This window comes from Rousettus aegyptiacus, unplaced genomic scaffold (assembly GCF_014176215.1).
Source record: "Rousettus aegyptiacus isolate mRouAeg1 unplaced genomic scaffold, mRouAeg1.p scaffold_m13_p_17, whole genome shotgun sequence".
Classification (NCBI taxonomy): domain Eukaryota; kingdom Metazoa; phylum Chordata; class Mammalia; order Chiroptera; family Pteropodidae; genus Rousettus; species Rousettus aegyptiacus.
This window is the reverse complement of record NW_023416292.1, coordinates 3,241,136-3,254,999: the sequence shown is the minus strand read 5'-3', so window position 1 is coordinate 3,254,999 and position 13,864 is coordinate 3,241,136. Positions and strand designations below refer to the sequence as shown.

The window sequence follows — 13,864 nt, the reverse complement described above, 5'->3', positions numbered from 1 at the left end:
ACAGAGAACAAACTGATGGTCGCCAGAAGGGAGGGGGATTGGAGGGAAAGATGAAAAAGTGAAAGGGATTAAGAAGTACAAATTGCCAGTTATAAAAATAGTCACAGGGATGTAACATGCGGCACAATAATATAGTCAATAAGACTGAAATAACTATGTATGGTGCCAGAGGGGTACTAGACTTACTGGGGTGATCACTTCGCAAAGTATATAAATGTCTAATCACTATGTTGTATACCTGGAACTAACATGAAATTGTATGTCAACTGTAATTGAAAAATAAATTACAAAAAAACCTCTTGGCAGGAGCAGCATGGATCTTGAGCTTTTTAAGATTTTCTGAATCTCACATACATCCAATCCTGTACAAAACCCACAGAAACACTAGGGTACGCAAGGAGACTTACTTCTTAAGAGAATTCTTCGGTTTACAAGAGGATTTGGTAATGGGGATAATCACTCCCTAATTGATAATGATTTGTCAGTTGGGTGGCTTAAACTGGGTGGGGCCCATCTGAATGACACTTGTGCCCCCTCTTCCATCAGCTCTGGAAGCCAGGTGGACAGGAAAACCCACGCTCACGATTACCTCTAGGAGTGAGCCAAAGGGTGAGAGCCCTTGGCCCAGAACAGCCCCCAGAGGTTTCTCTGGGATAGCCCAGCTGTGGTTTGTTCCCAGGCTGCCTGCTGCTTGAGCCAATGCAATCCAGGAAACCACCCAACCCGGACCTCAGACCAGGGAAATCTCCAGCAGCCTCTGGCTTGCAAGTCATCTATCCCCTGCTTGGGGTCTGCTTCCCCAGCTGCTCTAGGAGAGTGATCCTGCTATCTTTCCAAAGGGCTCCTCAGAGGTGGCCCTGTCCAATCTGAGCAGGAGAATGAGGCTCTGCAATGGAATCCAAAAGAGGGGGCCATGCCAGGCGCTCCGGAGCCCTGCAGTGTGTAGAGGCCAGGGAGGAGTAATATGGGGCCAGGGAGTGGAGGGGACCCTGGCACAGGAGCAGGAGCAGAGGCTCACTTTACCAAGCAATGAGTAAGACACCCCGCATCTTTCTCTGAGGACTCCGGAGGGGAGGCGGTGTGCGTGTCTCAGAGGCAGAAGGTCTCTGCCTCCACGGTGCAATGAAGGAACCCTGGCCCCTCCAGAACCGGACCACACAGGACCCACAAGCCCCGGGCCACCTCGGGGAAGAGACTGCCTGTGTCAGCTGATCTGGAACTAATGGTGTGAGTGGAGCGCGCCCCAGGGCGACCTGGCAGCCTCGGCTTGCTTTGGCACCTCGCAGGGCCTCTGAGGTGACACTCCCACTCTCCTTCTGCTTCACGTCCCATTCTGCCTCAGGCAGCAGGGGCTCAGGACGAACCTCAGGCCCGCTGCGCAGGAGGGAGGTACTCCCATCTCTACAAACTCCATCGCCCCTCTCCCTGTGGGGTGTGGGTGGGGTTAGCAGGGTGAGGCCTAGGTTTACACCTTCACAGAGGTGAGTGAAGGCCAATAAATAATCCAGAAATCACCTTCAGTCTTGGGAGTTTTCCGGGTAGAGTTGAGGGAGGTAGGGGAGGGGGGGACCGGGGGGAAGGGAGGCTGCCTTTGCCTAAGCAGGGGAGACACAGCTAGTGGAGCTGGGAGGGGTGGTCGCAGCTCCAGCACCGCGGGGGCAGAGAAAAGGGAGGAGGGCAGGGGAGGGAAGGGTCTGCGCCGCGAGGGCCCGGCACTCACGTCCTCTTGAAGACGCCCCCGAGGGCGCTGCCCAGCAGGAGGCAGAGCTGCTGGGAGAAGAAGACCCAGGAGATCTGGGACAGAGAGCTGTGCGTCTGGCAGCGCAGGTCCAGCAGCGTGGGCCCCAGGAAGGCGATGCACAGGCCGAAGCTGAAGAAGACGCTCCAGTAGGTGAGCGTGGGCTGCAGGTTGCGGCGGAGCAGTCCCGACAAGCGGCCGTCGCAGCCCATGGCCCCGGCTGGCAGACGGAGTGGCGGCTGCTGGCCGGGAGCGCGACGGTGCCCGAGCGCCGCCTGCCCGCGGGAGGGCCGGCGGGGCCGGGGAGGCCGGCGCCGGGAGGGAGGGGCAGGGAGGGGCTGCCCGGCGAGGGGCCCCGCCCCCGGGCGCGGGGGTGGAGGGGGCGCCTCTGCGGCCCGCGGGCAGCGCGTCGGGGCGCGCGCCTCGCCTCCTTCCCACGCGTCAGCTCACCCTCCCCGGGCTGGAGCAGACCAACAGGGAGCCGCTCTCCACCCACCCGCCTCCTCCTACCCAGCTCCTGGTCCCTCCAGCCTCCTTATACAGCCCCCCCACCAGGGTCAGAGGGACCTGAGTGCCCATTTTAGAAGTGGACAAACAGAGCCCGAGCGGTCCTGTGTGTACAGAGAGAGGCTGGAGGGCAGGACGCTCCAGGCTCGGGAGAGCCCCAAACCCCTCCCCAGACACCAGCCTGGCCGGGGATTTGGCGGTGGAGGTGGCCCCCAGCCCGCCCTCTTAAACCTAGGGGCTTCACAGCCCGACTTCCAGGGTCTGACAGCGCCCCATCTTCCCCTGGAATAGAAGGCAAAATCTCCTACATGTATATATTTTTGGGAGGGTATTCATGGCTTTCATTGGAACCTCAAAAAGTTCATTGACCTTTAGACCGGAAAACCCTAGAAACTATCCATCTTCAAAGTCCCGCGGTGAGCCAGTCTTCACCTGCCGCATCCCATCTGCGCCTTGGACAGGTACTGGAAGGAGGATGTGAATGCTTGGTCCAGATTCCATCTCTTTCCTTCTTCCTATTTGGGGGAAGGGAGAGGGACAGGAAGGTGAGGGTGGTGACCTGGAGGAATCCCAGAAGAAATTTGGAAATAATCCTCTAGGAAGAAAAAAGAATTCTGGGGAAAAATTCCAATTTTGCTGGAAAAAACCTCAAAGAGGTGGGGTGGGAGGGTGTTATCCTCCAGGCTGAGAGTCATTGGAGGAGCCTGCAGCTGACACAGGATGTCCGACCCCAAGTGGTCATGGGGCTGGTGGGTCCTGTGTGCTCCTGCCTTGTTCCCTGGAGACAGAGGACTGAGGCCTACAGCGTCACCTCTATCCTGGTTGTCTGGTCATGGCAGATGCCATTATTTATGCCCGTTGCCCACTTATCCCCCTCAGGGGGACCAAGGCTGAAAGGGCTGAGAAGGTAAGTGGGTGGGTGCCCCTATGACAACGTGGGGTGAGATGGGGCAACCAACTTCTCTTGCAAGTGCTAGTCCCATCTCACAGTGCCACCCCCGCATCTGCTCCATCCGCCTAGACTATGAGCACCAGGGAGAAAAGCCCCATGGTCTCTGTGGCTCAGTTGGTCCGTAGGTGATGACAGTCACTTCATCAGTGGTGACAATGGTGGGCCTGCACAGTACTTGTGACTAAGTAAAAACTTTTCCTCTGAAAAAGCATTTGTTTGAGTCCCCTGTGCCACTGTTACAGAATTCCAGAACCATAGAAGCTCAGGGTTGGAAGGAGTCACCTCCAGCTGAGGCCCCTACCCTCACCCCATCATTGCTGATAAATGTTTTTGTCAGTCCTGTTGTTGACTAATACCTTTTATTGATGGAAACCTAACTTATCATTTCCTAGGGGCCCACTTCCAACGTGGGTCGTCTCTGGCTGTAGGAAGGCCTTTGTGCTGAACCGAAATGCCCCTCCCTGTGGCTCCCCCTGCCATCCGCAGGACAAGTCTAACTGCTCTGTGTGCGTTTGTCCTCACAAGTAATCACTTCATCTCAGCATTTGGCTTCTTTAGCCCAAACACCTGAAATTCTTTCATAATTTCCTTAGATGGTGCCCCCAACAACATCACCCTACTGGTTTAGCTCCTCTGGCCACAGTGGCGCTGACCCTGGTACAGCGAGGCACCCTGCAGTGTCTGGGGTGCTGAAAGCATTCTATAGCTTGATCTGGGTGGTGGTGCACGGATGTAAACATGTGTAAAAGTTCTTTGGGCTGTGCGCTTATGATTTGTCCCTTTTATTGTATGTAAGTTATATTTCAATAAAATAGTAGAAATTAAAAATAAGTAAACAAAAATAAAGTGAGATACCCCACTGTTGATGCAATACCCAGCCTCTCTATAGTCAAAGGCCTTCCTCCCCTCCTCTCTTCTCCTCTCCCCTCCCCTCCCCTCCCCTCCCCTCCCCTCCCCTCCCCTCCTCTCCTCTCCTCTCGTCTCCTCTTTCCTCCCCTCCCCTCCCCTCCCCTTTGTGCAGGGCCCTTGAGCTGAAATCATAGGGAAACAAGTGTGGCAATGAGATCCATTCCGTCCCAGGGGAGCGTTGAGGGCCTGAAGCCGGAGAACCTCATTTTGCCTAGGAAGGCTTCATGAAAGAGGTGATTACTGAACCATTTCCCAGCATCATCACATCGTCCACCTCCTCTAGGAACTCTTTCCAGATAAATTCGATCCAACCCCCAAATTCCAACAAGCCCCAGATTTATTTCTGGCCCCCTACTATCTTCAGCCGTTATGCTCATGGACTGTCAGCTGCCTCTTCCTGCCACCAGTTACACCGTGAGTTTTTCAGGGCTGGGACTACATTTACCTGTACCTCTAATTCTCCCCACCCCTACCCAGGTGTCTTACCAAATGCCTTGCAGATAGAGTCCTGCGCAAATAGCTGGGGAAGTGAAATATTTGCATAATACCTTTGTAATTATTTTTACTATTTTATTTACACATTTTATCTCCTAATGACAGCAAGATCCCCGAGGGCAGAGGCTGTCCTACATTTCCTCTGTGCTTTGTACTCAAAGCTCTAGCCCTAACTGGCACTTTGTTGTCTTTCTTAAATTTGAAAGACAAAATCTCGGTCCCTTAGCCATTCTTTGATTTCCCTCCTTAAAAATTGGAAGGGAGTGACCCCTGTCCCTCAAGCTGTGGAAAGCAGATTGAGATCCCTGATCGAAAGACTGCGTAGATGGGCAGAAAGTATCTGTAGGAATGAAGGGTTCCCAAGCTCTTGCTGAATGAAATCTTTTCCTTTGCCTCAAAGGTCACCTACTCATACAGCTTTCTTTGACCTTCCTAGGGTCCCTTATTGGGACTGCCAAACTAAACCATTGCTAGTGATCTATTTACTACCTCTCTTCCAAGGCCAGGGCCTTGGGGTCTATTTTTCATTGGTTGCAGGAGTTGATTCATTGGTGAGAGATGTTTGCACTCCACTGACTCCCACTTACACCTGGAAGTTCATAAGCAATAAATCAATGGCACTTCTTGGACTGTGAATAGGTGATCTACATCCTGGAAGTACTCAAGGAGAAAGTAAACAAGATAACATAGAGTGAAATAAGAACCAGATACCCTATGATCCTTTACCATACCTCACAGCTGGCCAAATTCTTTAGTGTATAAACCCATCATATACATTTTATCTTTCTTACTGTTTCTGTTAGAATTGAAAACCTTACATATAAAAAGACTATACAAAGAGAAAAGATCTGATTATCGCAGCCTAGAGGGGAATCATGGAGACTTGGACCTGATTTTATGTTGGCAGGATCCTCCAGGTTACCATGGGCCTGCCCCCAGTCCCCAGGGCCCTCTAGTTTCTGCCTCCCAGACTCTCAGGAGGCCAGGTAGGAGCGGTGCAGTGACATCTCCAGTTCAAGGTGATTAAGCGCGTTCTGTTGTTCATCTGGCCGTTGGCGCATGAGGCCCCCCGCCCCCGACCTCTGGATTTTGTCTTCCCAGCCCCCACATCATGGCCTTGCTAACCAGGATGTGGAGAGTGGATTGGCATACTCTGGGGGTTGGCATGGGACAGGTGGCAGACAGCTTGGTGCCAAGGACTACACCTGAATGAAACAGCCACCCTACCCTACATGAATGCAAACAGCAGAGCTAGGTGTGTATACAAAGAGCCTCCTTTCCAAATATCCGGATGAAATGAGTTTTCAGCCTGTCTGGAATGTGAGGGGAGTGATCACTGCAGGTGCCAAGAGGAAAAGGAGGGACAGGAATGGTCCAGAGGCATCTTTAGAGTTAGACCAGTGGCCCCACACATCCCGGAGGTAATGTTGCATAATACCTGGCATTTAGTTAGTGCTGAATATGTGTTAGTTGAAGCCAGTCTAACTTTGAGTATTAGAAGGCCTCTAAAATTATCTAGTGTGACCTTCCACTCAGAATCGGAATTCCATTTACAGCGTCCATGCAGGTGGCCACTCAGCCTCGGCTTCAGCATGTCCAGCATGCATGAGACCTGAGAAAAACTGAGCCTAGGTTTCTTCCTCTATAAAATGGGGAGAATGAGGAAATGTAGACACAGTATGTAGCACAGGAGCTGGTACACTGCGTCCCCGTACCGGCAGCATCAGCGTGTCCTGGGGACTTGTTAGAAATGGAGCTTCTCGGTTCTGAATCAGAAACTCTGGGGGAGGGGGACGCGGCTCGGCAATCTGTTTTATAAACCCTCCAGGAGACTCAGATGCAACAGCAGTTTGAGAATCAGTGCTCTAGAGCCACAAAGGAAAAAATCGAATTCCCTTCCAAGAGAACCATTCACTGTCTGAAGACATTCTTCACGTTCTTCCTACGTCTTATCGTTCCCACCATTCTCTCCACTTCCTCAGCCATCCTTAATTTACCATGTATTCCAGACTCTTGCCATCCTTATTTGCCCATCATGTCATGTTCTCATTGTAACTGACCCTCCTCAAAAGGGGGTCCCCAGCACTACACCAGGGCCCCTGAGGAGTCCAAGCAACACCCAGGGCAATGGGTTTGCTGCCTCCTCTGTCCTAGACACATAGACAGCTCTTTGTTGCGTGCTCACTCTGTGTCAAGCACATGACATACAATAGCTTTTTGTTTACTTCTTTTTTTTTTTTATCGAGGTTAAAATTACATACTTTCAAGTCCTAAGTGAACGAATTGAATTTTTACATGTGTACACATCCAGGGGACCTCCACTCAGATCAAGATATACAACTTTCCAGCACGCACTTCAGACATGGTCATGTGCTTGCTCAGTATTGTGTCTATAAGAAAATAGTTCATTATTTTTCATTGCTATGTAGTATTCCACAAAGTGCACACACCACAATTTATTTATCCCGTCTACTATTGGTGAACATTCAGGTTGTTTCCAGTTTGGAAGTATTATAAATAAAGCTGCTGTGAACATTCTTTACTTGTCTTTCAGTGGACCTAGGTTCACATTCTACTTTGAATGAAGAAGTGAAATTGCTAGGTTGTAGGATTGCTCTAGCTATTAGCAGGTGCTGCTAAATAGTTATTCAGAGTGATTTTACCAGCGTACAGTCCTGCTAGAGTTCCAGTTCCTTCACATTCTACATTGCCAGTCAAGCTGATCTTAGTCACTGTGTTGGCACACTCTCAGTGGTTTTCATTTGTATTTCCCTCATAAACAAATACCGTTCGCTATCTTTTCATCTGCTTGTTGGGCACTTGCATATTCTCTTTTGTGAAATGTCCTTCAGGTCTTCCACCTCCTTTTAAAATTGGGTCGTCTCTTTAAGTTTTATTTAGGCGTTATTGATATATTCTGGATATGAGTCCTTTCTCAGTTACATGTATTATAAATATCTTCTCCTTATCTGTACCTGCATTATCTTTAATCGTCACAATATCCTGTGAGATAAGCTTCATTATCTCTATTTTATGGATAATGAAACTGAGGCTCAGGAAGGCAGAGCAACTTGCCCAAAGTCACACAGCTAGGAAGTATCGAAGCCGAAGTTTGGGCCCAGGTCTCCCAACTCCACAGTCTAGATCCTTCCCTCATGGATCACGAGGGAATCTTTTCAGTTGCCTCGTCTTGCTCTCGAGTCTCATTTAATTTTGGTTTGTGCTCCTCTTTCCCGCCAGCACTCTTGGGGTCCCGATTCAGCCATGCAGCAGAAGGGCTATTGCTCCAGCCGTTTCGGTATAAGGATGGTACCTCACATTCGTAAGGCGTGGTTACTAACAGTCATCCAAACACTGAGGAAAGATGTCGAGCACGGTGCGCCATCCTCCGCCCTGTTTCCTGACCGACCTTTCCTTGGGGGCTCAGTGAGCTATTCATTCTGCTGGGAGCTCCCCACCTGCCCAGGGCTGCCCGGTGCCTGCCTTGTGTTCCCTCCGCCTCCTCATTTGCCACCTTTCTTTGTGGTCACCAGCTGGAGTGTCCATAACTCGGACCGACCGTCAGCTCCTTGAGGACGGAGATTGAGTCCCATGTTAATGCTTGTATCTCAGTAGCACAGAGCAGGCATTCAGAAAATATTAGCTACCCAAACACGGGTTTAGTTACTATAACCTTGAACTAATGAAAAACTCTAAGGCAAAAATAATATTCATAGAGGATTTCATGAAGGATGTACAATTTATCTATTTAATCAGTAGTTCTCAGACTTGGTTATATATTAGAATTGTCTCGAAGTTCGAAAAAGTCAGACTTTCCGGTCGAGCGGTCCTGCGTGGGTGTTTTACGAAAGCTCCCCAGGACTCTAATGTGCAGCCAAGGTTGGAAGCCACTGTTGCTGAGGGCCTGCATTTTACCACCAGACACTTGCCTGTACGTCCTGCACCGTTTAGGTCCCTCAGTAAAGTGCCTCTATTGAATTATGCTTGGGCTTTATGCCTCGCTTGCATGACTCCAGGATATGTGACTAAAATTATGGTGGAGAAGTTGGGGCCAGTGGACCCCACTTCATGAAAACACACAGGAGTGATTTCTATTGGGCATCAGTATCAGGAAAAACTGTGATTTTCCTGAGCAACCAGCTCCTGTTTGTCTTAAGGATGCTGGGAATCATATCGTAAGACTGTTTTCCAAGCTCGTAGTAGCTACTGGAAAGCTCACGGCCAAAGTCATGGCCAATCTTCATCACCTGTGTAGAATTTTATGGTTTATGAGTTGGGTATTGACTTGGCTCCTCTTTATTTTGTCCTTTTCGCCTTTCTTCTTATTGTTGTTGTTTTTCATAATAATGCTTGTTTAAAAATAACTTTTTAATGACAGGCGATATGCATTATATTGGTTTCAAGTGTATAACATAACAATCAGACATTTATATAACTTATGAAATGATTGCCCTGATAAGCCTGATACTCATCTGACACCATACAGAGTTTTTACAATATTATTGACTATATGCCCTACACTGTACTTTACATCCCTGCAACTGTTTTTATAACTGGCAATTTGCATATCCTAATCTTTTCCCCCCTTCCACCTATTCCCCCAAACCCCCTTCCGTCTGGCAATCATCAAAATGTATTCTAGCTATGTGTTTGTTTCTGTTTTGTTTGTTTGCTTTTTGTTTTTGTTTTTTAGATTCCGCATTGGAGTGAAATCACATATTTGTCTTTCTCTGTGTGACTTATTTCGCTTAGTATAATACCCTCTAAGTCCATCCATGTTTTTGCAGATGGCAAGATTTCATTCTTTTTTATAGACATTGTAATACTCCATTGTATATATGTACCACCTCTTCTTTATCCATTTGTCTATCAGTGGACACTTAGGTTGCTTCTACATCTTGGCTGCTGTAAATAATGCTGCGGTAATATGCTTTTTAATTGATATATATAATTTGCATACCATAAAATTCACTCTTTTAAAGAATATGATTCCGTGGATTTCAGTAGGGTCACAAGGTTGTGTGACCATCATCACTCCCTAATTCCAGAACATTTTCATCACCCCAGGAAGAAACTCTATACCCATTTGCAATCTCTCCCCATTCTCCTCTCCCCTCAGCCTTTGGCAACCAATGATCTAATTCCTGTCTCTATGGATTTGCCTATTCTAGACATTTTATATATATTGAGTCATATAATATGTGGCCTTTTGTATCTTTTACTTAGTGTAACATTTTCAAGCTTCCTACATGTTGTAGCATGTGTCAGTACTTCTTTTGTGGCTAAAGAATATTCCATTGTATCAATGAATCACATTTTGTTTAATCCCTTCGTCAGCCGATGGACTTTTGGGTTCCTGCTTTTTGGCTGTCATGATCCATGCTGCTGTGAACACACTCATGTACGAGTTTCCTTGTGAACTTGTTCCAGTTCTCTTGGATATTGTACCTACTGAGTGAATTTTCTGGGTCATATAGTAACGCTGTTTAACTATTTTGAGAATCTTTTCTCCTAAAATATTTTTAATCCTCTTGTATTGCATATATCTCTGTGAGCCACTGCAAATCCTTCTTTTTGGAATGAGGCAGAGTATAAATAAATAAATAAATAAATCACAAAGCACTCCCAAGCCATCTGTTTAATAATCTGTGCTAGAATTTGCCAGGATTCTATATTGGGCCACTTGGTCTATAGTTTCCAGAAATACCTTCTGTCTCTTTGTGAAAATCAGAACGTTTTCTCATCTCCAATGACCTCATCGTTTATCTGGGTTGTTTTTCAGTCCTGCCTGCAGGGCAGTTCATGGCTCCAGTGTCTCAGTCATGTGAACCTGACCCCAAGCACTCACTGGCAGTCACATAAGCTCTCACCATCTACCTTCTCCTCCATCAGGTGATGTACTTAAATTTTTATATCCGAGTAATTCATGCACATGGTTAAAAATAAAGGAGAACAGAAGCGCCTACAGTGAACAGTCCCGCCTCGTCCCTCCCCCCTCTAGTCCTGCTCCTGGGAGGCAACTGCCTCCATCTTCTTTAGCTTCTCGTTCCGTTCCGGGAGGGGCTACATGTCTCTAAATAAGATGCTTACGCTGCAGTTCCTGGATTTCTCCATTTTAAACATCCTCTATTGATTCGTAACTATGAAAGATGAGGATTTAGTTTACATATATCATCCAAACAACCCTCCCCCCATCCCACTCCCAACATGGTTACTTGGTTGTTTTCATTTAGTTTCCTCTAAATAAAGTAAATACGTCGACTACCTTTGTTGCTTTAAGTGACATACGTGTATCTTTATTCTCATCCCACCAGCTGCTGATGTTAGTTTGAGTCAGTGTTTCGTAGGACAGGGATGTCATTACTCACACCTTTTCTGTTTGGCTTCCCTTCCCAGCTTCTGTCTTCTGAACATTTATTTTAAATGTTCAGTGTTAACAACATTTATATTCTAATTTTCTAACCATAAGTAAGTCTTCTGTGCTTTGCCTAAAGGTAGGTTTCTAGACGTTTAAATCCAATAAATAATATTTACATTCGTGACAATAAATATTGTTTATTGCAGAGCCAGCAATGTGCTGAAATGAGACTTCTTCCCTTTCTTTGTTTTAATTTTTATAGTTTAAATTGCCTTTCTTCTTCTTCTCTTTCCCCTTTCTCTTCTCTTTATTTGCCATGACCATTTCTTCAAGTTCATATCCAACTTTTCAGCATATTGGGTATTCTATTTATGAGGCCCCACCCCTTTTTTCCCCAGGGACCTCTCACACAAGCCACTCTCTTATGCTCTAATTGGGGCGCGTTGCTTTTCCGTCACAGAGCTGTCAGTCAGAGGGCTTCTTCCTTTCACTGATGCCCTGGGCTGGTCCTATTGTTTTCTCCTTCTTTCCTCTCTTCCTCCCTCTTTGCTTCCCTCCTTTTCTCCCTCCTTCCCTTCTCCCCTCCCTCCCTTCTGGTCTCCCTTTTGTTTATACTGTTATTTTGCTGATGACATCTTCAAGCAATTTTCTAGGCAGGAGTGTAGTGTGTAGTATGTAGATTTTCTGGGTCCTTTCTGAAAATGTCATAACTTTACCCTCATACTTGGATGGGTATAGACCCCTTGGTTGAAAATTGCTTTTCTCACAGACTGTTGAAGGCGTCATGAGAATCCTGAGGTGGTCTGATTCTTGTATTTTTAGAGGTAAACGTTTTTCCCTATAGGGAAATTTTTAGGATCTTGTCTTTATCATTGCTATTTGAAAGTTTTACCACGATGGCGCTTCTATGTGGGTCTCTTATTCACTCCTTTTGTTGGATTTTTGGTGTCCCCTTTACATTTAAAAATTCTGTCCTTTAGCTTTGGGACATTATTTTGTTATCTTATTTGAGAATATCTTCCCTTCCATGGTCTCTGTACTTCCCCCCACCCCACTCCACTCCTGGAGGTACTATTATCCAGATATCAGACTAATTCGCTAATTCTTTTACCTTCTAACAGCTTTTATTGACCTTCCCCCACCCCCCATAATCCTATCGTTAATTCCCAGTCTCTCACACTTATTTTCTGGTTGTCCCTTTCGTAGTACCCTGTCCTTGTTTAGGGATGCAACACCTCAACTATCCCTGAGACCACGTATTACTTATTTAAAGTTTTCTTTTGTCTTCTGTTTCCTAAATTATATCTCTCTTCTGTGGAGCATCTTCCCCACCCCTATTTATGTATCTTTGTCTGCATTTCATTTTAGAGGCTTTTTTCAAATGTCTGGTCTTCGTCTTTTCATATTTAAGAGTGAGGCTGGGCTGATCAGGTGGCACATTTAGTTTTGTTTCATCTTATTTGGGCAAGGAGCCTGTGTCACATGGAGGGCTCCAAGGAATAGCAGTGGAAGCCCCTCCTTTGGGGTCACTGACCCTCTGATTGGGGATGGATCCCTGACTGCCCTGGGTGTAGCTTAGGAATTGACTGTTCCATGTACGTTGGCCTCTTTTTTTCCTCGTTTCCCCTCTTTTCAGCCATGGTTGTGTCTCCTGTCTCCTCCTCTACACCGTCCAACCCCACGGACTCTCGGAGGCCTGAGCTCCCCCTGCCCTGCTCCCACCTGCCCCCTCTCTCTGTTCCTGGGATAACACGCAGCCTTCCCGGCTGCCTCCCACTGGGCTCACTGCCCTCCATGCCCTTCATCAGTGACCAATTTTTTCCCCATTTCCCAGTTCCCATATATTTGCCAAAAATGTTGATCTGTGATGGCCTCCTCCTGTTCTCCTCTTCATGAGAATGTACTTTTCTTCACTGCTTTCTCATCATTTTAGTAGGGTCACAGAAGGAGAAATGACAAACACATGTGGCCAATAGTCTGTCTTTAAAGAAAAGTCTCCAGTTCTCTCTCGATGTGTTTTACCTTTTTTCGGAATGAAGGTCATTCTCCTCAGCGTAGGGGAATGAACCAAATTAAGAGCTTCATCGTTATCACAAATATCTGCATGTGGGGAGATGGAGGCTCCTGAAGTCCAAGGGGCTCCTTTTTACTCTGGCTGCTATTGTTTTGCCCACGTCTTCGCTTCAGATGCAGCTCCTTGTCCACGCAGTCACCCCGTCAGAGTCCTTTTGCACTCTTGCATCCAAGTCTCAATTTCTGTCTCTGTTCTGTCAATTCTAAGTCCAGCATTTTTCTTGAATTTACTGCTCCAGCGCTGTCCACTGCCTTCGTCCAATGGTCCTAATCCATTGCTTAGTTCCAAGCGGGTTTCTCCTTATTCTTGCAGCAGCCTCCTAACTCCCTACCTGCCTTCCTCTCTCCTGGCCTCCTTACGCTCTAAATTCAGACCCGAATTCATCCCTCATTTACATCAAGAGAGGGACAATCTAAAGCAATGAGTATCACCTCTCCAGAAGGCTGTTTGGCAGTAGCCATCAAAATTATAACTGCATCTGCCCTTTGACCTGTGTTTGCACTTCTAGGAAGTTATCTTGCATATAGAGTTATACTTGTACAAAGTGACATAAGTACAAAGTTATTTATTGTGGCATTTTTATAAAAGCAAAAGTATGTAGACAACTGAAATGACTATTGGAGACTTGCTAAGTAAATTATAATATATCCACATAGTGAAATATTGTGTAGCTCTAAAAATGAGGAAACTCTTTATATATTGATAGGAAATAGTATCTAAGATATATTATATAAAAACTGAAGGACACAGAATAAATGGCTAACACTTGAGTAACACTTCTGTAAAGGGGTAAAAATATTATGTGTTTACTCCTTGTCTTTGCATAAAATT

General features: G+C 46.8%; 1 protein-coding gene across 3 annotated transcripts in view; it reads right to left on the bottom strand.

The window, feature by feature from the left end:
- Positions 1-2,005, bottom strand: part of MFSD4A (major facilitator superfamily domain containing 4A) — a 29,405-nt gene extending 27,400 nt beyond the window's left edge. For 2 of the 3 annotated variants that reach the window (XM_016140669.2, XM_016140677.2), the window contains exon 1: positions 1,721-1,978. In XM_016140669.2, the coding sequence (XP_015996155.2) occupies positions 1,721-1,950 (230 nt within the window). In that variant the 5' untranslated portion in view covers positions 1,951-1,978. Of the gene's footprint in view, positions 1-1,720 lie in introns of all 3 variants that reach the window. The other variant, XM_016140665.2, reaches the window with a different exon arrangement.
- Between the last annotated feature and the right edge of the window lie 11,859 nt (positions 2,006-13,864).